This window comes from Phyllostomus discolor, chromosome 6, assembly GCF_004126475.2.
Source record: "Phyllostomus discolor isolate MPI-MPIP mPhyDis1 chromosome 6, mPhyDis1.pri.v3, whole genome shotgun sequence".
NCBI lineage: Eukaryota > Metazoa > Chordata > Mammalia > Chiroptera > Phyllostomidae > Phyllostomus > Phyllostomus discolor.
The window spans coordinates 26,723,328-26,747,254 of NC_040908.2; the positions used below are offsets into that span (position 1 = coordinate 26,723,328).

A 23,927-nucleotide genomic window follows, 5' to 3' on the forward strand; every position below is an offset into this window, starting at 1 on the left:
TAGGAACATATATCATCTAAAGATTTGCGACTTCTTTGGTTTTTTTAAAAATATTTTACTTACTTATTTTTAGAGAGGGGACGGGAAGGAGAAAGAGAGGGAGAAAAACATCAGTGTGTGGTTGCCTCTCACATGGCCCCCACTGGGGACCTGGCCTGCAACTCAGGCATGTGCCCTGACTGGGAACTGAACAGCGGAACCTTCGGTTCACAGCCTGAGCTCAATCCACTGAGCCATACCAGCCAGGGATGGGACTTCTTTTATAAAACAGAAATATTCTACGTCAATGCTATTACATTAACAACCGAGGTACCAAACTCTAGGAATTCTCTTAGCAATACTATTGTCTATAAGAGAGATCTTTAAAAACAGATATATTCTTCTGCTTCATGCAAAACATAAGCTTATACAAATGATTTTAAAGTATGTTTATTTATACAACACAAGTCACACCTGTTTAACATGGTCAATGTCACCCTTCTCAGCATATGCATTCAATAAGGCTAGATATGTGTCTGGACCAGGCTCAATCCCAGCCTCTTTCATCACTGTGAGAATGTTCTCTGCATTCTCCATATCTCTGTAAGTTAATTCAAGGAAAATAAAACAGGTTACTATAATACTGTCAATGGAAAATTATCATTCAATCTAAACTGTTATTACCTTGCTTATTAAAATTAAAAATTCTTAAGTACCATTGAGAAACATGGTAACGTCAGAAACGAAAAAGATATTATTAAACTGGTTATAAGTTTCTGAAATAATAAAGATCATAAACATCTCAAATTTTTACAGGTAACTTTTCCAAAAGAGAAACTAAATTATATCATAATTACATATACATTCAATGGTGTGCATTCTTTCACTAGGTATGTTATGACTCAAATTTACCTTCTTAGTGAATAACATTTAGTAAGTTATTCTTCAAAACAAAAAATATTTTTCAGGTCACCAGCAGATCAGTTAATAAATTTTAGTCAGTTATTTTTTATCAGGCCCAATTTTCAAAACTAAGCATTTTCAAATAAAAGTTTTATGAAACTGATAAAGTTAAGAATATGGTATTTTTAAAACATGCAGGTTCTATTTCACATGCTCAAGATTTTTTTGAGGAGGTAGGTAAACATGGTTTAAGAATATTCTGAAGTTTTTTGGGTTTTTTTGCAGAATTTAAATTGCAGGATTTTTTCCTGCAGTTTAAACCTCGTCTGAGAACAAAACCTCGGGCGAACATTACCCAGCTCTCGCGTGCCCCGTGACAAGGGCACTGAAAACAGCCTCTGTGACCGGAAGGTCCTTGGTTTTCATAAATCCAAGAATCTTGCTGCAATAAAAAAGAAACAAAAATACTCCTTGGAATTAACATCAAAAACACTCTCTATAACATGTACACACAAACCCCCATTCCTTGGTTTAACAATACTCCTGAAGTACTCTTGTTAAAAATAGTTATGTAATTTTTAAAAATCTGACTGTTTCTTCTATACCACTAAATTAACCTTTAAAAAGCATAAAATTTAATTAAGATTCACTGAGTTAAAAATGGGATTATACATTTCCATTTATGCCTTATTTCCTAAACCCCCTAACCAAAAGTAGTAATAAATTTTACACAAGCACAGAAATGTCACAGCTGATTTTGGATGAGTCAGTGAGACAGTTTTATAAATGAATGCAGTTTAAATGGCTAACAACATTTACTTTAAAAAATGTCAATTTAAATAAAATAAAGCCAGCTTTATATCTCAATAATTTTAAACTTCTGCTTCAATAAATCACATTTTTAATTAAAATACCAAGTTTTACTTATCTGTCACCTCTTACAAAACTTTATATTGTACATAAGTCATATTACCAAATATGCTAGATTAAAATACTTCTGAAATAATTTCCCTTACTAAGAAGAGACTCAATAAAAGAGAGAGTGACTCTATCTAGGATCACAAGACATATATGTTTGCTTGTACATACTTTTGTGGAGTTCCCTACCTGGCACCTTCAATATCTCCCATATTACAGTAAGCAGCAATCAATCTTTGGTATGTTACCTGTCAATGAAATGGGCCAGTTAATGTGTTTTTAATGTTTCTGAGTAAAAAATAAAAAATAATGAATGTGACCACCAAACATTTCAACAGCAACTACCTACTCGATTTGGTTGAATGTTTGCTTCTTCCATTTTTGCCAAGAAGTCGGTTGGTGAAAATTTATGCTCGTTTTGAAGGTAGACTTTAAGTAAAGCATTATAGTGACTTACATCATACACAGTACCTACAGATAAAATTTAAATCACATGTTTAGAAAAGCATTTAAGATCATACTCTTTATCACAACTGGAACACGTGTACTTAAACCCAACAAACACAAGAGTGACATGGTCACCGCAGCAGTCCACCCCAAACCCCAGAGCCGCGTACACAGAAGTCCTGTCAGAGCGGACAGCAAGCCACACGTGCAGGGCACTACCTCTGAATCACGTACAGCTGTAAGTAACTGCGTCTTCAGGTACAAAGAGGTCTCTTACTTTTGAAGCACCGTATTCCCCTCCTGTTAGAAAATGCTGGCATCACCTCTATAGTTAAGGTGACTGCATGAGTTTTCCACCTAAAGCAGAGCCTGCCACATGCCAGGCACACTAAGAGGGATGGACGGTGACAGTGGCTGTTTTACACAGGCAGGGCTGTGCTGGTAGTTATGCTCATTTACTAACCAGGCCACTCAGAGTCTTTGTAGGTTCCACCTGCACTCCACTCTCAGTTGCTAAACACGTTCCCAGTCTGCTATTGTTAATCACCTGCATGCCAATGCCCTTCATTTTCTCCCTGTGTCCATCGTGCCTAAGGCCACACAGGTTAGGGCTGCCACTCAGCCTTACTCTACCCACTCACGACATCATGGTCGTCTTATCAATCTGGTGCTAACATGTTTTACTAAATTTTCATGAATTAAATTTTGTATCTTTCGTATATTCATGTGCCTGTGGCCAGTCATCTGGTATCAGTTTGATATTCCAGGCAGCAGAGACCTACTCCATTACATTAGTATTTGTTCTTTATCTTAGTAGACATGTACAGTACTTACTATGTTTCAGGCGCTGTGCTAAGTGCTCTGCACACACAGGCTACTCTTCACAACAGCTCTGAGGCGAGCACGATTACTGTCCCCATCTTACAGATGAAGAAAACTGACTTTTATTTGTCTAAGGCCACATGGCTAGTAAGTGACCCTAAATCTGAACGTAGGTGATCTGTCTTGAGAGCCCAGTCCCTTATCCACCATAACACTTTCTACAGGGCCTGACAGAGACCACGTGCCATTCAACATCTGCAGTGTGATCATGCAACAAGGTTACCACACGGTGTCTAAAAACTTCTAAAAAGCCATGAAGTCAAGATGAAGAACCCTCACAATGGCTGGCTACAACTCTATGGCTAAAGAAAATCATATTCTATAATTTTGTAAAGGTATTTACTCTAGTTTATTGGAGAGGCTGGGGAAACTTGCTCAAAACCCAGATGAACATCTATTCTAGCTTTTCATACAGGTTTTAGTCAAGATTATTACTCAATGTAATTCTATTGAGTTTCATTTCCTTATTTCCCCTCACTGACATAGTGTTGTAGATGACAAAAATGCTTCTGAGAACTTGGTAAAATTTGTATCCCCACGTTTGCTATTCTATCTAGCTAATTTCACGGGTCATTTCTAATTCAGACTGGAGGTAAAACTCTAGAATGAAGGGATTTAAACCTTAGTTTGAAAAATGGATTGATTTAAAGAGTAAAAAGTAAAGACCATTCCAGAAAAGATGAACAACTTGAACAAAAAATTTAAGGAGACTTATTATATTATCATGGCGTGGCCACAGAGGTACACCAGAAGTAATTCTATTTTTAAAAATTGAGCATATGGAAACACCGAAATGAGAGACTATCACTTCCGCTGTTTCCTCCAGAATCGCTTTTAGTTTGAAAATCTCAGTTCCAGTATCAGACCTGTCAGCAGCTCATCCTGTAACTTTGGACACATTACCTAAGCTAAACCAGCCCTTACAGCTTCACAAGTCTGTGGGCAAGAGTCACGCTGGCAATCTACTAGGCTTCTGGCAGTACTGACTCCATGAGTATTTATCAAGTGTGATGCGCAAGAGGAAAGCATCATGGCAAAGAGGAAAACAAAGATGTTACAGATTCCACTCTCAAATGGGATATGGAGGAAAGGCACCTTTGTGAACAAGTACAATAGAAAGCAACGTGTCCACCTTTCTACTGATGTGTTAACAGTATGATTGCTGTGTAAGGGCTTCTTTATATTTTAGAACGTAACTTTTTTCACAAATATTTCTCTCAGTTCAATGATTTTTTAAAATTATGTGACTTACTGATAAATAGACATTTCTAGCTTTTACAGTCAATTCTTTACTTTTCTGTTGCTTTTACATTTAGAAAACCCTTTTCCATTACAAAATACATTTATCTCATCTGTTTTTAAAACTTTTAAAAATTGAACTTGTCAACATAATTTTTTTAAAGATTTTATTTATTTTATTTTTTAGTGAGCGGGAGGGAGAGAGAAAGAGAGGGAGAGAGAAAGAGAGGGAGAGAAACATCAGTGTGTGGTTACCTCTCGTGTGCCTCCTACTGGGGACCTGGCCCACAACCCAGGCATATGCCCTCGACTGGGAATAGAACCAGCGACCCTCTGATTCCCAGGCCAGCACTCAACCACTGAGCCACACCAGCCAGGACTTGTCAACATAGTTCTAGATGAATTCAAAACTTTGACGTGAGGCTGTCTTTATTCTGTAAGATTTTTTTTCCAAGTAAGTGCTACATATTTGAAAGATATGCCTAGATATTTTATATATGTGACTACATTTGAATATTTTTATCCACTTAAGTTTCTAAGTAGGAAAAGTTATGGCTTCTTAACAACTTAATATTTCCAACTACTTTACTGTAGATTAATTTACAGGTAAACAAGCACATCAGCTAAAAAGTAATAATTTCTAGTATTTTTTCACATCTTATCAATATTTCATTGTTATTATACATAGTACTAGTTGTTGGCTTTAGGTTTTCACATGTGAAAGAAACATCCATCTATTCTTTTACATTTTTTAAAGTCAGTAATGAACACTGAATTTTATCAAATGGTCTTTTGAGCTACTTTATTTTCTGAATAGGTACTATGTTTCCAGTTCAGAATTGAAAAAGTATAAAAAGGCCCCTGGCTGGTGTGGCTCAGTGGATTGAGTGCCAGCCTGCAAATCAAAGGGTAACAGGTTTGATTCCCAGTCAGGGCACATGCCTGCATATCAGGCCAGGTCCCCAGTAGGGAGTATGTGAGGGGCAACTACATATTGATGTTTCTCTCCCTCTTTCTACCTCCCTTCCCCTCTCTCTAAAAATAAATAAAGAAAATCTTTTTTAAAGAAAAAGTATAAAAAGGTATACAGTAAAAATTGTATCTAGTGTTGATCATTCTTCCAGAAATATTTTAATACTGTATGCACATAAACTTATAAACATTTTTCTTCAAAATGACAGCACATTATACACAGTGTTCTGCACCTCAATTTTTATTTATATTTTGGAGAACGCCCCACATTAGTATCTTAAGCACTCCTTCAATTTTTTAACAGTTGCACAATATTCCATTTTATGGACACTCCATAATTTATTTAACCAATCCCCCAGTAAGGGACATTAAAATTGGTTCCAATTTCCTACTATTACAAACAAGCTACAATGAAGAATATCCTTCCCCAAACATGAAAATATCTGCATCTAAATTCTAACAGGTGGAACTGCTTAGTCTAACAGTAAGTGCACTGATAACTTTGACAAACCAAAGGCCTTTTCAGTTTGTTCTTTTGCTTTTTAGCTTACCAAAAAAGTAATGCTGTTATGAAAAATTATTTTATCTTAATGCCCCTAGATGTCGCTATAACTCACCAAATAAATCATATTGCAAAAAAATTATGAATCAAGTAGCCCTTCCATACAATTACAGCTTTTATGTATATATTTTTTTAACTAAAGGGGAAAAAATCTACACTCTTTACACACATCTCATATTCAAATACTCATACCCAATTTCTGAAGTTTGTCCCATATCCTATGAACCAACTCTGTCCTCTCGGGGAACTTCAGTTCGGGTAAGAGAGAGCCGCAGCTGCGCAGCAGAAGCAAGGCATGGTTACCGCCTGGGCAACCTGTAAAAAGAAGATTAATGGGTAACACTTCACATAGTACAGTATCACATGGTAAATACCAAATTTTAAACTGGAATCTGTAAATATTCAAAAATCTCTTGATTCCTTGAAGATATTATTAAGAGACTACCTGTAACTGGGGAAATTCTATCCTAATCCACAAGTATAATTTACAATGTTACAAAAAGTTCTAAGTTTTAAAAAATTAATCTGATTTCTTAAGGCAGCTAAGGTTATGAATGTATATAATTTGCAAGACTACAGACTACAAAAATACACAGAACCTAACTTATAAGCAGTACTTACTGCAATTCAGTGGCTATTTCTCACTATCTCATGAAATTACACAAAGTAGTATGATTACAGCCATGAATATCAATTTTAGGCCTATAAAAAAATTACAAAATATAAGCTTCCTTTACCCTTAGCCAAGTCCTTCATTGAAATGTCCCTGAAAGCTGACTTTAAAACAAAACCAAAAATAAACCACTGACTATATGATTCCATTTCATAAAGTATCCAGAATAAACACATCTATATGAATAGTAGGTACACTAGGGTTGCCTAGGGTGGGAAGGAATGGGAGGGTTTGGGGGCTGATGGGAATATGGAGGTTTCTTTTCGGGGTGAAAGAAATGTTCTGAAATGGATTGTGGTGATAGTGGGACAGCTATGAATAAACCAAACAGAGAAAATGAAAAGCATTATTTTAATGCACATTAATTATAACTGACACTTGTCTGGTATCCCTCATCAGACTTCACAATGCGGACTCAGCTCCTCAGTGTGACTGAATGAGCCACATGTGAGTGTGGCTCACACTCACATCAGTGTGAGTCACACTGATTTTTATTTGATTTTGAAATAAACATGAGATAAAATGTCTTACTCAAAACTTTACCCTGATGAGTTGGAAAGATTACAATCATAACATTAAATCATGATCACTAGACATAACAAAACTGGAAGTACCAAAGAGCCTGTCCCAAACAAGTACTTAGTAAAAGTTCAAACTGTTGACCAGAGAAGTCTGAGATACCTGAGTGACAGGCGTTGTCAAAGACTTTCTGTAGGAGAGTCCTTGGGATGCGGCCAGTTCTGCGGACAGAATTATCCAGTCTCATCAGAGCCCAATCAAACTGACTGGCATTCCTTCTTGGGGAAGAAGTGGACTCCTCTGCAACATAATTCTTTTTCTCAGCAGCAATGGCATACGGCCTGGCCTGGCTCAGTGGCCCTCTATAAAATGAAACACAATTAATAATAAACCACATGAACTACTATCTGTGTAAGTCATCTTTTTGAGCAATATTTATGCAAACCTTTTTTATTAGTTACTAAATACAAACATTTATAGTATACCGGCATTTTGCTCAGGGAAGTATAAACTGGTAGGAAAGAAAATTTGGACTGCTGCTTTAAATAAAATCACAGGCACACATACCAACTGTATGCAAAGTAAATCTCTTGACTAATTATTCGACAGTGCACTGATAACGTTTCACGTGGAATCATTTCAAACTCAGAGAATAATATGGTGTGTTTTAAGTGTTTTTTAAAAATCTCCCTTAACCAAAAGCAGTTTAATAAGAGAAAAATGAAGCAGTTTATGCTATAGTGCTCTTCTCACCTCTACAAATGAGGAAAGGGATCTAAAATATAACTAAATTTCTGATAACTACCTTCAAATGTTTTCAAGGTTAAGTTTATCAAAAGAAGACCAATGTCCAAATTAAAATTATGCAGTTTTTTAAAAGGATCATTCAGGACAAAAGAATTCCCGTGTGTCTAGTGATACTGTTTCATCTCTCAATGTAAACCTGCTTTCCATCTGTCAAAATGGTAACTGGATACTTTTCTCATTTTTTAACTACTGCAGCATCAAAAATAAAACTAGATTTCTGGTTTAACATTTAACATTGGGAAATCAAAAGGGAAAAGTGTTCATCATAAATTAGGAAAGGTCAGACTGGTACATGTGTGTTTATTAAGAATAAACAGCCTTTAAACCACTCAATATCTTGAAAGTACAGGTCTAACATGCATGCCAAATGCTCTGAAACATGAAATCAGAGGTAGTCCATTCTGTAGAAATATAAGCTGTACCTGATTTACAAATATCAAACTTAAAAATAATCCTATGTGTGAAGAAAACCATCATAAATCTTTGAATTGAATTTAAACTCTTCTTCTGCACTTGAACATTGTTAACATAAAATTTCTAATTCATATATTTACATATTTATTCCAAAATATTTTTACTTTCCAACAGCAGTCAGTAAATGTGAACAACTAAATAATGTACACTTAAGTACATATGAACTAAGTATAATATAAAGATACTGTACTTATTAATCCAAGAATGCCTTCGGCATTATAAACACGAGTGTTCTGGCATGTGTACATTTTTTACCACAGTCAATTACCAAAATAAATATTTATACAGTAATAATTTTAATAATAAAACTATTCAATTTCTACCTTATGTCATTACCCTGGAAAGCCAATCACAAATTAAATGATTAAGTATGTGATGTTACATTAAAGAAAAGTTACACCAGTAGTTTCACCACAAGGTTACACAAAACACAGAGACAGTAACTGATACAGACTGGAAATGCTATCACTGTGGTCTGGGGCACATCGCAGCTACTCTGGCCATTAATGATTCCACTCACGTAAATAATTAGAATGAAATGAAAATAAAATGGAAAAACTCAGGACACTAAAACAATGTCACATTTACTTGATTAAAGTCTGTTAAATGAGCAAAATTAATTAGATACTAGATTATTACCTACAAACCACAAAAGATATATTCCTGCATATATTTATTCCTTATTTTTCAAAGTTTTTCTCTGCCCATTTATCCGCCTACTAACTAGGTCAGCTGTTACTAACCTATGCCTTTGTTAGTCAAGCAAACACAAAATGACATTATTTTAAATCACCCAGAATAACATGTCAAGTTCAAGTGAGTACACAGTAGCAACAAAAGCTGATTAATAGGCAGATTTCAAAATTGTAATGAAGTATATTTGCCAGAGCTTTTTATACAGTGCAAATCTGATAAACTGTGAGAGTAAAAAATGTATAAAATAAAAATAAAACTTTGCTAAGCGAGGTTTTAACATGTTACCATCAAACACAAAACAAAATTCAGGCAGAAGACAGGGATGTTACTAAATCAGTACAGCATTCTGAACATTTGAACGCTAATTCTTCTCATAAATCTTTAATGCAGCCATTAAACATAAGTGTGTAAAGATTAGCTTGGCTTTCATTACTTTAGTTGAAATATGAACCTGCTATAAAATAAACTGGGGTAGAAGGATTACATATTTTAAAGCAAATGACTCCTCAGTCTTCAAAAGGATTCTCCAGCGCTTCCCCAGTGGCAGTGCTTTCTACATTTATTATTGGGCCCGGAAATGATTTTTAAATTCACTGAACACATTCCGAAGCAAACAAGAACTTCGTAGCCTGGGGCAACAGATAAGTTGTGATGGAAAGAAACAAGTCCAGGGTTACAGCAGGTCCATGTAGGTGATACCTACCCACTGGCTACCCACTGCTACAAGCTAGAATGCATTGCCTTCAAAGGCCAATGACCAAAATTGATGTAACTCCATCTTAAATGGCTCAGGAGTTCCCTCCTATGACTCCGGCACACACCACTAATATGCAGATAACCCATAAATTTTCTCTGGCAAAATACGGCATTAAAAAGGTATTTTTCTCATTCTTTTTAAATTGATGGTGGTGATTTTTATTTTGACTAGTACAAAAAAATAATAATTTCATAGTTGAGTGTATTTCAAAAAGGTGTAAGAACCAGATTATTATAAGCAGGCCTCCAATGTCAAAAGGCTCTGCCTTTTAAAAATGAATGCTTTGCTTTTCAAGGCATGTTTAGGTTTACAAAAAAATTGTCCAGAAAGGAGGATTTCCCCTACACCCTCTTCCTCCTACACCCAGTTTCCTCTATTAGCATCTGATATTAGTGACATGTTTGTTACAAATGACCAACATTGATACATTATTAACTAAGGTCTACAGTTTACAATAGGGTTCACGTGTGTGTGTGTGTGTGTGTGTGTGTGTGTGTGTACACATCTATGGGTTTTGACAAATACATGAGATGCATTACAGTACCACACAAAACAGTTCCCCTGTCCTAGAAATGCCCTGTGCTTCACCTACTCATCCCTTATCCCCTCCACCTGAACCCCTGGCAAAAACTTTTTACTTGTCTCTATAGTTTTGCTGTTTCCAGAATGTTACAGTTGGCCTATGCAGTATGTAGCCTTTTTTCAGACTGGGGCTTCTTTCACTTAGCATACATTTAAGTTACCTCCACATCTGTTTGTGGCTCCCTAGCTCATTTCTTTATTAGTGCTGAGTAATATTCTACTGTATGGAAATACCACAGTTTGTTTATCTGTTCACCCATTGAAGAACATATTAGTTGGTCCCAATTCTGAGCAATTATGAATAAAGCTACTAGAAACATGTGTTCAGGGTTTTGTGTGGATATAAATTATCAGCTCTTTTGAGTAAATACCTGGGCTGGATCACAATGTAAGTTTAGATTTATTTCGCTTTATGAGAAACTGCTGAACTGTCTTCTAAATGACTGTACCATTCTGTATTCCCAGGAGGAATGAATGACAGATCCCTACTGCCCCACATCCCCAGCATTTCGTGCCACAGATGTTTTGGATTTTAGCCATTCTAACAGGTATGTAGTAGTTATTTAATTGTTGTTTTAATATTGCAATTCCCTAACAACATATGATGTTGAGCTTTTCATATGCTTATTTACCTTCCGTATGTCCCACTGTTGAGTTTTAAGAGTTTTTTGTATGTTTTAGGTAGTCTCAGTGTTTATTTTTTCAAGTGAACTTTTTATTGAAGTGTTATTCATTCCTTTTTAACTTGGAATCTCCACCAAACTAATCACACCTGTTCTTAAAACTCTCCCTTCCCTATTCTCATCCTCACTGCTGCTGAGTCAATTCAGCATCACTTTTGAGCTATCACAGTTTAAAGAAGGATACAAATATGATAGGATAGGCATTTCATTATACCTCCAGGTAACAGAAAATTATGATTATAATCCTACTTCAACAGATAGAAAAACTGAAGCACTTTGCCCAAAGTCACAGTAAAAGCTAGTTAATGACAGGATGATAGGGGCCAAAATTTGTACTCAGGTAGTCTCATTCTGAAATGAGTTCAACATAGTAGAAGGGCACTGAAGAAACTAATCTGGCTGCAAAAGGGTTTCACGTTGGAAAGGGTCAACATTAAGCTTAGACAGGGAAAGTGAGTCTAGATAATGGAAAGCCTCTAATGGCTGATAAGCGATTTAGGTTATATGATATGCTTATAAAGCTGCTCTCTCAGCTTATTTTGTAGTTCCATTCTGTAGGTCATGGGGATCTCAAACATCACTTAGGTTCTCACCAATCCCTTAACTATTCCACTCGCATTTTCTTTAGCCTGTTGATATGGCTGATTACATCAACTGGTTTTCAAGTGTTGAGCCAGCCTTGCACACATGGAATAGACCCAACTTGGCCACTGTATGTAATTCTTTTCATATATTTTACATATACACTGATTTCATTTGAGTTCTAATATGTTAAAAATTCAAAAAGATAATGACTCCTCCTAAAAGTGGTTGGTACTCCTTTCATATTGCTCTGTTGCTACCCACTGGACCACCACTACATTGTTCTCTGGAGCTCAAAATCTTAGGATAATTATTTCATTGCTCAACCCCTCTCACCCTGCATACCCCGTGTGCCAAATCCTTCCAAGCAAGGTAGAACAGTCGGTGGAGAACTGGGGGGCAGCAAGAATGAAGAGCGAGAGGCCATTCAGGAAGCTACTGCAGAGCAGCTCAGGTGAGAGACTGATGGAAGCTTAGACCACAGTGGGCCCTGCAGACGGGAGAAACACGTCTCACCAAAGCCATGGCCACAAATCACACCACACGATTTGCTAATTCTCACCTCCACGTGGTGATGAAAATTTCACATAGAAGTGCTTACTTAATCCTGTGTATATACCTTATCCTGTTATGTATGATTTCCATAAACACTTGGTAAGCAGAATCTTAGAGCAGGCTCTGTGGCCTGCTGGAAATACTTGAGCTTTAATACTGGCTGCTTAGCCCTACAGCCCAGTCTGAGTTCGGACTCTGCCATTCAAAAAAATGTGTGACTTTGGCCAAGTTACTGCAACTTTCTCTAAGCTTGTATCACCTGAGAAATAACAGTATCTGCCTCACAAGAGTATCACAAAGATGGCTGAGACAGGCAGTGTTTCCCAAATATCACACTTCTGCTAGAGAAGATGGTTTTAGATTGCACACAAAGATCTTCCACTGTAGTAGTTCCATTTATTTTAACAAGTATTTTAAAATAACTATCCAGCAAGCTCTTTATTTTACTAGCATTCTCCCTTAAGACAAAAATTAAGTTATAAAAATGTCAGTCTAACCCTAAAACCAATGTCAAGAAAAATATTAAATATAAATAATAATAGTTTAGGTAGTTCTCAGATTTGGCAAAAAAAAAAAAAAAAAATCTGAATGCACTACCATAAATGCCCAAAGTTTGAGCAACACTGGGAAAGAGTATATAAAGAACCTGGCAAAGTAAGTGTAAGAAACATTTACTAAATATTTACTAGAGCATTTTCTTTCTTTTAAAATGTATTAGCAGAAAGCATAAGATTTATTTTAAAGGTCTATTTAAATCTAAGCTATACTATTTAAAACTACGTGGCTCTGGGAAAGGTATTTGGTCTAAGCATTAGTTCCTTCATCTGAAGAAAAATACTGACTTGTAAGGATCACATTAAAAAACAAATATATATATATATATATATATATATGATTCCCAACAAAACAGCACTCAGTAAAGCTCTTACTATAGAAGGTACTCAAAACACACCTGTTGATCGGGCTTTTCCCTAATCTTTTTTAGAGCTGTCACAATCAACTTTCTCCCTGAACTATTTTGCAAGACATCTTGCTCAGTTTAGCTGTCCCACAAACACAGCTTTAGACTTTATGGTAAATCACAGAATTTCAGCCTAAAAAAGGTGTGCAGCCCTTCCACACTTTGATAACAGTCTCCTGGCTTGACACACCAATGCGTTCCTTCCCCCTATCCAGATGTCCCGTCCACCTCAGCCCCCTCCAGTTCATAGGGATGTATCAGGTATGGCAGGAAGTGGCGAAGAGTCCGTTAACCAGGCTGGGGCCTGTAATGTGACGTGGATACTCTTCTAAGTCCACAAAGTGAGAGTGAAGTAGAATAGGTTACTCTAAAGATCCCTTCCAGAGATCACATTCTGCAGTCTTATCATGTGCTTCCTTACCTGTGACAGTCTTTAATTCCTAAATGTATCATGTATCATGTACTGTCTTTTTTAAAAATGCTTTTGTCCTTAAACACATCCAGCACCTAAACTACAACATACTCAAAACACTTCTGAGCTGGGAATCACAGTAGTTGGACCCCAACTAGAGACACTGGATAAATCAGTTCACACTTCCAAGTCTCCATTTCCCACTGTTTAATACCAACTCACAAAACGTGTGACATAGTCATAGAAATATATGTTGAAAATGGTAAAGATCTAAACTAAAGGTACTGTTGTTTATATTAATCTCCAACTTTGCTCTTCCTAATTCTGCTAACATCCTTACCAGTCTCTTGTTCTCTGTCTCTCACGAAGAAAGGAAGTATCTTTCCTCAGTTCTGCACCCACTCTATGAGGCCCTGTTAGCCCTGACCTGCAGTATCAACGTTGTTCCTTGTTGGCCTGCCCATCTCCAGCCTCTCTTGCTCCATCAGTCAATGCAAACTTTGTCAACACTTCTCTCTCTCAAAACCCTCCAAAGGCTTCCAACCACCAAATGACCAACTTTCTCATCAATCTTGTAGCTTCAAGGAATCAAATGGCCTTTGCAATTATCAACTTCCACCACATAGTTTCTTCATGCTCTTCTCTTCCCCTGTGACACTGTCTAGTTATTACCATTCATTCCCTCAAACTCAAGTGATTCCCTACCACGAACAAATGTGACTGCTCTTCTGAAATACCAGTCAATTGCTCTTCTCTCTGAAATGCCACAGTGAATTCGCCTCCTATGGTTAGCACACAGGTAACAGTTGCACTGTGCCTATCACAGCCCTCTGTGATAAATGCACAAGGAGCAGAGGCTGAACCACAAACCCAAAGGATCCGGACATACTCTTAATAGTTGTTGAGGTCTTTTTTGATGAGAGGTAAACAAGGGAAAGTTTTCTCTCCTTCCAACATTAGAAGAATTTACACAATCCTGTCATGGGCAATATGTGGTCTTCACCTTTGAGCCAACCATCAATCTGGATTGACTTCCAGAGTGATTTATCTCAAAGCTAATCTTTTCTTCTGAAGCACACAAGTATTATTCTAAAAACTCTCACAAGAAATATATAAGCAGCTTCTGATCCAGGAGTGTGAGAAGAAAAAAAGAGTGTGAGAAAACAGAAGTGTTGCTCCTCACCCTGGCTGGGGGGCTCAGTTGGTTGGAACATCTTCCCATACACCAAAAAGTTGCAGGTTCAATCCCCACTCAGGGCACATACCTAGGTTGTGAGTTCAATTCCCAGTGGGGGCGCACACAAGTGGGTGCAACTGATCAATGTTTCTCTCTTCCCCCTCCCCCTTTCTCTCTTGTTAAAAATCAATAAACATATCCTCAGATGAAAAGTAAAAAAAAAAAAAGAAAAGTTGCTCCTCCACCTCCCCACAGAGGATAGGGTAAGAGCTGATTTTTTAAGAAAACATTTGTTTAAAAAAAGAGAGAAAGTGCTGATATAGGAAAAGAGAGTACGACTAAAGAATATAAAAATATATACTTTTTGATGCTCCAATTCTGAAAAAAGATTAATAAATTCTAATTTCCCTTAATATTGTAATACTCATCTTTCCTTCTCAGACAGGCCATTCCTGGAAATAAAGATCAGGGTGAATGTGTGGGAATCAGCCACACTACAAGAATGGTATAAGTACCCCTTCAAACTTCTTTGCATCTCACAATATTCCTTTCTCAGGGTCTAGGATTTTCACTGATACAGTCAACTCAAGGCAAAAAGAGTAAGACAAAGTTTCTGCCTTCAAGGAACTTCCAGCCAGGTCTAGAGTGCTGGTGGGTTCACGTGTAACCATGTTAATAGATGCTTTAGTGACTCAGGCTGTGGAAGAAAGCACAAGACAGGAGCAGTCAAATGAGAGAAGCAGTCAAGACAGATTTCACTGGAGTAGCGGGAAGGGGAGACAATTGCAAAAGTGAACACTGTATTCAAAGGCAAGCAGGTACACAGCATGGGCCATCAGAGCCTTGCTAGTCCACACACCAGCAGCATCTTATCTGGGGGCTGGTTAGAAATGCAGAATCTCAATGCCCTGCCTAGACCTACATAATCAGACGTACATTTTTTAATAAGATCCCCGGGGAATTCTAATGCTCTTTACAGTTTCAGAAGCCCTGCTGACTTCAAGACAGTAATTTGGTATGACTAGAATATATTGGGTTGACCAACAAGTTCATTTGGCTTTTTTCCGTAAGATGGCTCTAGTAGCACTTAGTTGTCTTTAACTTCATTTGAAACAATTTTGTTGAACTGCATTGTGACATTTGTCATATTGGTATGTATTTTTTTAAAAAATGATCAATATTGGTGAATTTTTGTGTGGCTATTTTAATGCAGAAGATGGAAGAAAATATTCAACATTTTTGGTATATTATGCTTTATTATCTCCAGAAAGGTAAAAATAAAACCAAAACACAAAAAAAGATTTGTGCAGTGTATGGAGAAGGTGCTAGGGATGACTGAACATGCAAAAACTAGTTTGCAAAGATTTGTGCTGGAGATTTCTTGCTGGAGGACACTCTGCAGTCAGGCAAACCACTGAAACTGACAGTGATCAAGATGTTAATTGAGAACAATCAATTGTTCTCCTGTGTTATATCACACAGGAGTTATCTCCTGTGTGATATCACACAGGAGATAACTGACATACTCAAAATATCCAAATCAATAAAGTTATTGGTGAAAATGAAAAATGTGTCTTTTATTTTACAGAAAAAAACTGAACAGACTTTTGGGCCAGTCCAATAGAATAGCATGGAAAAAACTCTTAAGAAGTGAGGCTCCAGAGGCATCTCCAGATCATGAAGCACCTTCTCCTGGACCTAATGGAAGCCACCAGTGTCTGCCTGTAAGGAAACGACATGATCAAATTATCAGGGAGACCAGGGACTAACGTGGGGGCTACAGGAAAAAGGACTTCATTCCAGATGAAGAAAACATAACAGGACTTAATCAGTTGTACGATCAACATATGGGGGAAAATGTCAATGATACATGAATGAGAAATCTCGAAGATACAGAAACAGCAATACCCACGAAGAAGGGAACACATGAGCAACAGTTTGGGGAGGAAAGGCGAGTCCAACGTGAGATGCGATAGGTCTGAAGTACCCGTAGCTCAACTAGAACATGTCTAACAGACCGTCCGTGTACAGGAGGAGAAATAATGCCATCATCAGAGAGGTAGGTAGGAACTGACGCCCTAAAAATGGAAGGATTAAAAGAATAAAAAAAGTGACTAAGGACAAAATTCCCCACATCAGCATTCAAGAGATTAACAGAGGAAAAAGGAAGCAGCAAAATGAGTGAGAAAAATCCTAAGGAGAAGAAAATCAAGACTAGTGTCACTGATGCCAAGAAAAGGGTCTCATGAATGGGAAATGGGAGACCGAGTAACACGCCAGAGGTCAAGGCCTTGAATGTGGACCATCTCACACATGCATAAGTGATTAAAAGAAGTTATATATACATCAATGATAGACTTAAGGGTAATTTTTAGTTCACTGTTTTCCCCCTACATTTGGCAACTGTTCCTCAAGGCACATGAGTTTTCTAATTTAAAAATATACAATAAAAAATTAATAAATAAGACAATGATGGCTTTTGCGGTAGTGACTGCAACAGGTAGAAGAGTGAATACGAAGCAAGTAATGAAGGATGGGAGTACAGATAGGGAAGAGAGATTGGGAAGCATCGTGAGTAAGTCCAGATTCCCAGGAAAGGTCTGTCTTTCAGGTGGGAAAGGTCTAGGCGACCTTAGAGGCTGAGGGATAGAAGATTGCACAGGGAAAGTTTTCAGTGCCCAGGAGAAAAAGGGAACAAACACTTCTTCGCTTGCTATGGGCTGAGCACCACAGGGGTGAACAAGTCAAAGTTCTGCTCTCATGCAACTCATTCTCTACTAAGAAAACAGAGAAAAGATAAATATCAGACAAATCAGACAGACATGCCTTGATAAAACTGAAAGAAGGTAGTTTTTTAGAGTGAGTGTCGAGGTGAGGCTTGCCTGAAGAAAGAGCATATTCCCTGGCCAGTGTGGCTCAGTGGGCTGGAGCATCATCCCATAAACCAAAACATCATGGGTTTGATTCCTGGTCAGGGTACATGCCCAGGTTTCGGGTCCTGGCACCCCCCAGTTTGGGTGCATACTAGAGGCAATCTGTCAGTGTTTCTCTCTCACATTGATGTTTCTTTCCCTCCCTTCCCCTCTCTGTAAAATCAATAAGCATGTCCTTGGGTGGGTGGGTGAGGAAAGAAGGGAGGAAGGGAGGGAGAGTGGAAGGGAGGGGAGGAAGGGAGAGAAGGGAGGAAGGAAGAAAGGAAAGAGGGCATTTCAGTCCTAAAAGACAAGAAATCAACTTTACAAAGAAGCAGGCCTGTTACCTTTACTTTACAGATGACAAAACTGAAGATCAAAGGTTTCGCAGCAAGCTAAAGGAACCTGGGTCTGATGAACACCCAGACCTTTTAGAATACCCTTTCTACTAGACTGGGTTTCCCTCACATGCGACAGAGAAAATGAAGGACAACAATAAGAGTAAATGGCATGCCTTTCTTTGTCAAAAGAAACTCTGAAAGCCACAGATGTAGATCTTCAAAAGCAGAGGCATGAAGGTTAACTATTGAGGTCTAATGAGGAAATCCAGGCAGACTCCAGGTTACAAGTAGGCTACATTCCAAAATGTATAACTAAGTTGTTAAGAAGTCATAAAACATTTCCTCCATATATTTTTACATAAAGAGTAGGTTTCCAGGATGGTCCACAAAGATTCATGTAATCACAGTTATTATTATAGTAACTAATAAAGCACTTATCAGGTACCAGGTCCCATGTTAGTGCTTTACATAAAATTCTACCAACACTATTACTACTCCCACCTTATAACTAAAGAAGAGGCCTGGAGATGTTAAGTAACTTGTCCAATGGCATTATGCAAATAAAAAGAGAGGTCAGCAGTCCAGCCCTGGCCTATCCCACCTCCTTAGCTCTTAAACCTTACACTGTCTCCCAAAATACCCTTATTTTAAATACCCGTCGTTCCAAAATCAGCTTTCCCCCAAACCTAAAACCTCAGTGCCCATCTTCCCTTCTCAGCTGGTCAGAATACTATTCAAGCTTCCTGCTCCTCACTCCATGCCCAAAAAGTCTATTATCATATCTATCTCCTGATAAACCTCAGTCCATGAGGGCATTTACTCACACATGTGACCCTCACTGAGAATTTAATTTGCCCTTGCACTCCCCAGGCCCCCCAAGAAGTGCCTTGCATGTATTCATTTATTCATTCATTGCCACTTACTGAGCCTACTGTGACAATTCCCAACCCAGATCACACCGTCATGAATACTAAAAGCAAACTCCAAGAAAACTCAGGCAAAAGCCCAAGCTGATCATTACTAAACGTCTATTTCTCAGCTATCCCTAGCTCACCTCAAATTCTATTCACTCCCCACCACAAAAAATAAGTAACACTCGAAAACTGAGTCCCTGCTGGTTACTACTGATCACCAATAATGCATGCACATGAGACAGATCACAAGCTGGTTAACCCTAAGCACAGGAATAGCAACCGACCCTCGCAATGGCCCTTCGAAGCCCCTTTCAGCTGCAAGGGCTGAAGGTAGCCCGAGGACAGGGCCAAAGCCGGAAACAAGCCTTGCCCGCGGCCATGACCTTCTAAAGCCACCAACCCAATCACCCGAAAACCCCTGGTGGGGAGCAAGTTCTGAGGTTCCGGGATGCTTAGCCCTGGAGCGGAGAAATAGGCAGCACGTAGAGAACACAGGAGACACCCGTCCCCCGCCAGCGTCAACGATCCCGGGAGACGTCTGAGCTGCAGGTGTGCAGAGGCACTCACCCGGCGGCAGGCGCGGCGCGAGCTGCGGGCTGACAGACGGCGGCGTGCGGCCGGCCCGGGCCGCCAGCGAGTAGGCGCATGGACAGCGGGAGGCGCGGAACCACACCGGCACGGAGAAGCCAGCGTGCGGGTCTCAGAAGGGCTGCCATAGCTCGGCTGTCCCCAGTAGGTTGCACGTTCCGCCAGAAGGACAGGGGGAGCACGTGACCTCAGGGTCGCCCGGCGCGGGAGAGACCAAAAGCCGAGCGTGCCAGACGTAAGGGGAGGCAAGTGTCGCTTTAGCTTAGAAGATGTCAACACATACGTCCCCGAGGAGATACGAGCCCCGTGCCACATTTAAATGACAATGTGGCTTGATATGTTATTTAATGGAGTTTCTCTCTCGGTCTTCTGTTTATCCTCTTAGCCTGTGCAGACGCTCCACCCCTACGCTATTCAGTTGGTAGAGTCGGAAGAGGTCGACTCCTCCCAGGTTAGCGCAGGGGCTTGCGGGGGGCCAACTGAACGAATGCTCGAGAACTCTCGGAAACAGCCGACTGTGAGGATCCCTGAGTGTGGCGCTGTTCTCTGCGGGGGGCTGGTGTCCCCGCTGGTGTTTAGTGATTGCTGCTACGAGCTGAAGTTGCCGCGCCAACTCATTGGAGCGCTCCATAGCTTTCAGAAATGTGGGACAGAAGAAACGTTGAGGACCTTTGCACTGTGCTAGGGGCCTCCGAAGTTACATGTAACGTGATTAGTATTATCGGGGCCAGGGGCGCAGTGTAAAGGAATACACAGGTCTGACCCTAGGTCCTTAAGCAGTGCCTCCCTTTTAGAAATAGATGGAGTCTGACAAAGATCGTATAGTTTTAAACCTGGAACTAAACTCATTATCTTCCCCAACTCCCACTCTGCTCCTTCCGTCAGTAAATGCATCAGCATCAGAGGTAAGAGCAGTATGATTAAGAGTCTGGAGCCAAATCTGGGGATTAAACAGGAGGCTCTTGCTTTCCCATGGTGTGCAGTCTGGAAGCGTTCCCTGTGCGCACGTGGGGAGCCCGGAACAGGCTTCCACTCCCTCTTCACCTAGCTGTATCCTACCCATTGCCGGGTGAGCACTCAGAAGTTTCCTCTGGAAGTCCTCCACCGTAATTACCCATTTGGCTGTTTATTCCCTGCCACCCCCTCCCACCCTCCCTAGCTCTTAGCAAAAACTGTGACTTTTTCTTAGCCCAAGCACACACTCAGTGCCCGGCACCCAGTAGGGTGCATTGTTTACTGAATAAGTGTATTTTGAGATTATCTAGTTTACCCTCCTTTGAGAGATGAGATCCAAAAAAAGGTTCAATGGTTTACTCTAGGATATGCTATTAAGCATTAGGAACATATTTTATTCATTCAACACATTTGGGGAACACATATTCAGTGCCAGGCTCTGTTTGAGATAGGGATACAGCAGAGACCAAAACAGACCAAGTCTGGTCTCTGATTAAGCATTCTGAAGTTTATTTTGGGGAAGAGATAAGAACTACGTAGTAAAATAAATCAGGGAGTAGGGATGGAGGAGGACATGTGTGGCCCCTTCAAAGAGGAGAAGGGAGAAAGGAGGACGGTGGATGTGAGAAAAGAGCAAGGCAGGGAGGAGAGGGATGGTGAGCATAGAGGTCAGAGGTAGTTGGAGGCCAGATCATGCAGGGTGTTAACATGCCACTGTAAGAACTCTGATTTTCGTTCAGAATGAGATAGGAAACCATTGTAAAATTTGGTGTGTTCTCATGATATAAATCCATTTGTAGTTTTAAAGGATCACTCTAGCTGCTCTTTGGAGAGGTGATTTTAAGGGATAAACATACATAAAGGTAGAGAGATCAGTGAGGAAGCCCTTGCAATAAACTACACAAGAGATGGTAATGACTTGGATGGCCCCGCCCAGTTGGGGCGGGGCGGGAGGTGGAGATAATGAGAAAGGATCAGTTTTCATTCTTATTTAAGTAGTAGAACCTGGATTTACTGGTGGACTGGCTGTGGGATGTAAGTCAAGAATGACTCCAAAATGTTTGGGCTGAGAAAGAGGGAGATGGCACTGATTAAAATTGGGAAGACTGTGGGAAAACAAATGTAAAAGTTGAAATCAAAAGTGATCTTCTGGGATATTAAGCTTGAGGTGCCTGTTAGACATCCGGAGGTCAAGTTTGAGTAGGGAATTGGCTATATGACATACAAGTCTGGAGATCAGAGTTAGAGTTACATTTGGGGATCTACAGCCTATACCTAATAATGAAGCCACTGGGCATCTAGGAAGAAAATATAAATAGATACAAGATGAGATCCAAGGACTGAGGCTTGGCTTGTCATATTTCAATAGAGGATGTGAAAATGAAAATCCAGCACTAGACACTAAGAATAGCCGGAGAGGTAGGAGATTTTCCAAGCAGCAAGTTAAGTGCTAGAAAAAATATGATGGGCAAAAGCAGAAGCAGTCGTTACCGTTACGGAGCTTACATTCCAAAGGGGGAGGCAGATGTTAATGAAGTAGTCACACTAAATGAATTATGCATTGAAACATAGGTTCTGAAAAAGAAACATGTTTCCATGAGAATATGCCTTACCTGGAAGTCAGAAGGTTCCCAGGGAAAGGATCCTTAGGTTGGAATTAGAAGGATGAAGAGTTGTTAACACATGCAAGGAGCATGTGTGTTTGTATGTTTCATGTGTGTGTGTGAGAGAAAAAGTGGTGCTTGCTTGTTTTTCAGTGCAGACTTCCCAAGTTCTCAGACCTCTTTAGAATGCAGAAGCTGTGACAAAGTGGAAGAGAAGTCCAAGCTGATCATCCTCGGTTTCTCCCTTAGCTTATTCTGATTTATGAGATGGATTCAAACACTGGCTAGGAAATTAAGATCTCTGACTGTCCCAGTGAATGGTATCGCTTCTGAGCAGAATCTTAGAAGGACAGCTTAGGAGCTAGATTTTGCAAAAGAACTTAACTGCTTGATTTACTTGTGTGTAAAGCTGACGATACCCAGCCTTTCCTCCTAGGATTTTTTGGAGGAATATTAGGGTTTTTTTAAATGATCCAAAAAATTTTATTTATTTTTAAAATTATATTTTCTTGTTTAGGCTATTACAGTTGTGCCAATTTTTCCTCCTTTGGCCCCCTTCATCCACCCTCTACTCCCTCAGGCAATCTCCACACCACTGTCCATGCCCGTGGGTCATGCATATATATTCTTTGGGTACTCTACTCCCTCTACTGTACTTTACACCCCCATGGCTATTCTGTAACTACCTATTTGCACTTCTTAATCCCTTCACTTTTTGCCCACCTCCCCAACCCCCCTCCCATCAGGCAACCATGAAAACATTCTCTGTATCTATGATTCTGTTTCTCTTCTTGTCTGTTTTTTGTTTTTTAGATTCAATTGTTTATAGACACATTTTTGCCATTTCATTGTTCGTATTTTTTATCTTCTCAAAGAAGACCCTTTAACATTTGTTATAATACTGGTTTGGTGGTGATGAATTCCTTCAACTTTTTCTTGTCTGGGAAGCTCTTTATCTGTCCTTCAATTCCAAATGATAGCTTTGCTGGGTAGAGTAATCTTGGTTGTAGGTCCTTCCTTTTCATCACTTTGAATATTTCTTGCCAATCCCTTTTAGCCTGCAAAGTTTCTTTTGAGAAATCAGCTGACATTCTTATAGGAGTTCCCTTGTAGGTAACTTTTTTTGTAGTTAATTTTTTTCTTGTTGCTTTTAATATTCTCTCTTTGTGCTTAACCTTTGGCATTTTAATTACGATGTGTCTTGATGGGGGCCTTTTTGGGTTCATCTTGTTTGGGACTCTTTGTGTTTCCTGGACTTGTATGTCTATTTCCTTCACAAAGTTAGGGAAATTTTCTGACTTTTTTTTTTCAAATAGGTGTTCAGTTTCTTGCTCTCTCTCTTCTCTTTCCAGCACCACCATGATGCAAATGTTGGTACACTTGGAGTTGTCCCAGAAGTTCCTTACAGTATCCACATTTTGGGGATTCTTTTTTCTTCTTGTTGTTCTGATTGGTTGTTTCTTTACTTCCCTATATTGCAAATTGCTGATTTGATTCTCAGCTTCAGCCACTCTATTGTTGATTTCCTGTAAATTGTTTATATCAATGAATGTTACCTTCATTTCTGTCTGGATCGTTTTTATGCTGTGGAGATACTCACTAAGTTCATTGAGCATCCTTATAACCAATGTTTTGAACTCTGAATCTAGTAGATTGCTATTGTCCATTTTGTTTAGTTTTTTTCCTGGAGTTTTGTTCTGTTCTTTCATTTGGGCTGTGTTTCTTTGTCTCCTCATTTTGGTGGCCTCCCTGTGTTTGTTTCTGTGTATTAGGTAGAGCTGCTTTGTCTCCCAGGCTTGGTAAAGTGGCCTAATGTAGTAGGTGTCCTGTAGGG

The 23,927-nt window shown here is 39.2% G+C and overlaps 1 protein-coding gene across 2 annotated transcripts in view; it reads right to left on the reverse strand.

Moving 5' to 3' along the window:
* Positions 1-19,709, reverse strand: part of LRPPRC (leucine rich pentatricopeptide repeat containing) — a 104,439-nt gene extending 84,730 nt beyond the window's left edge. The window contains exons 1-7 of one of the 2 annotated variants that reach the window (XM_036027912.1): positions 19,515-19,709; positions 7,257-7,456; positions 6,095-6,217; positions 2,150-2,271; positions 1,990-2,048; positions 1,238-1,324; positions 454-580 (exon numbers count right to left, since the gene is read on the reverse strand). In XM_036027912.1, the coding sequence (XP_035883805.1) occupies positions 454-580; positions 1,238-1,324; positions 1,990-2,048; positions 2,150-2,271; positions 6,095-6,217; positions 7,257-7,456; positions 19,515-19,663 (867 nt within the window). In that variant the 5' untranslated portion in view covers positions 19,664-19,709. The remainder of the gene's footprint in view (positions 1-453; positions 581-1,237; positions 1,325-1,989; positions 2,049-2,149; positions 2,272-6,094; positions 6,218-7,256; positions 7,457-19,514) is intronic. The other variant, XM_036027913.1, reaches the window with a different exon arrangement.
* Positions 19,710-23,927: the final 4,218 nt, after the last annotated feature.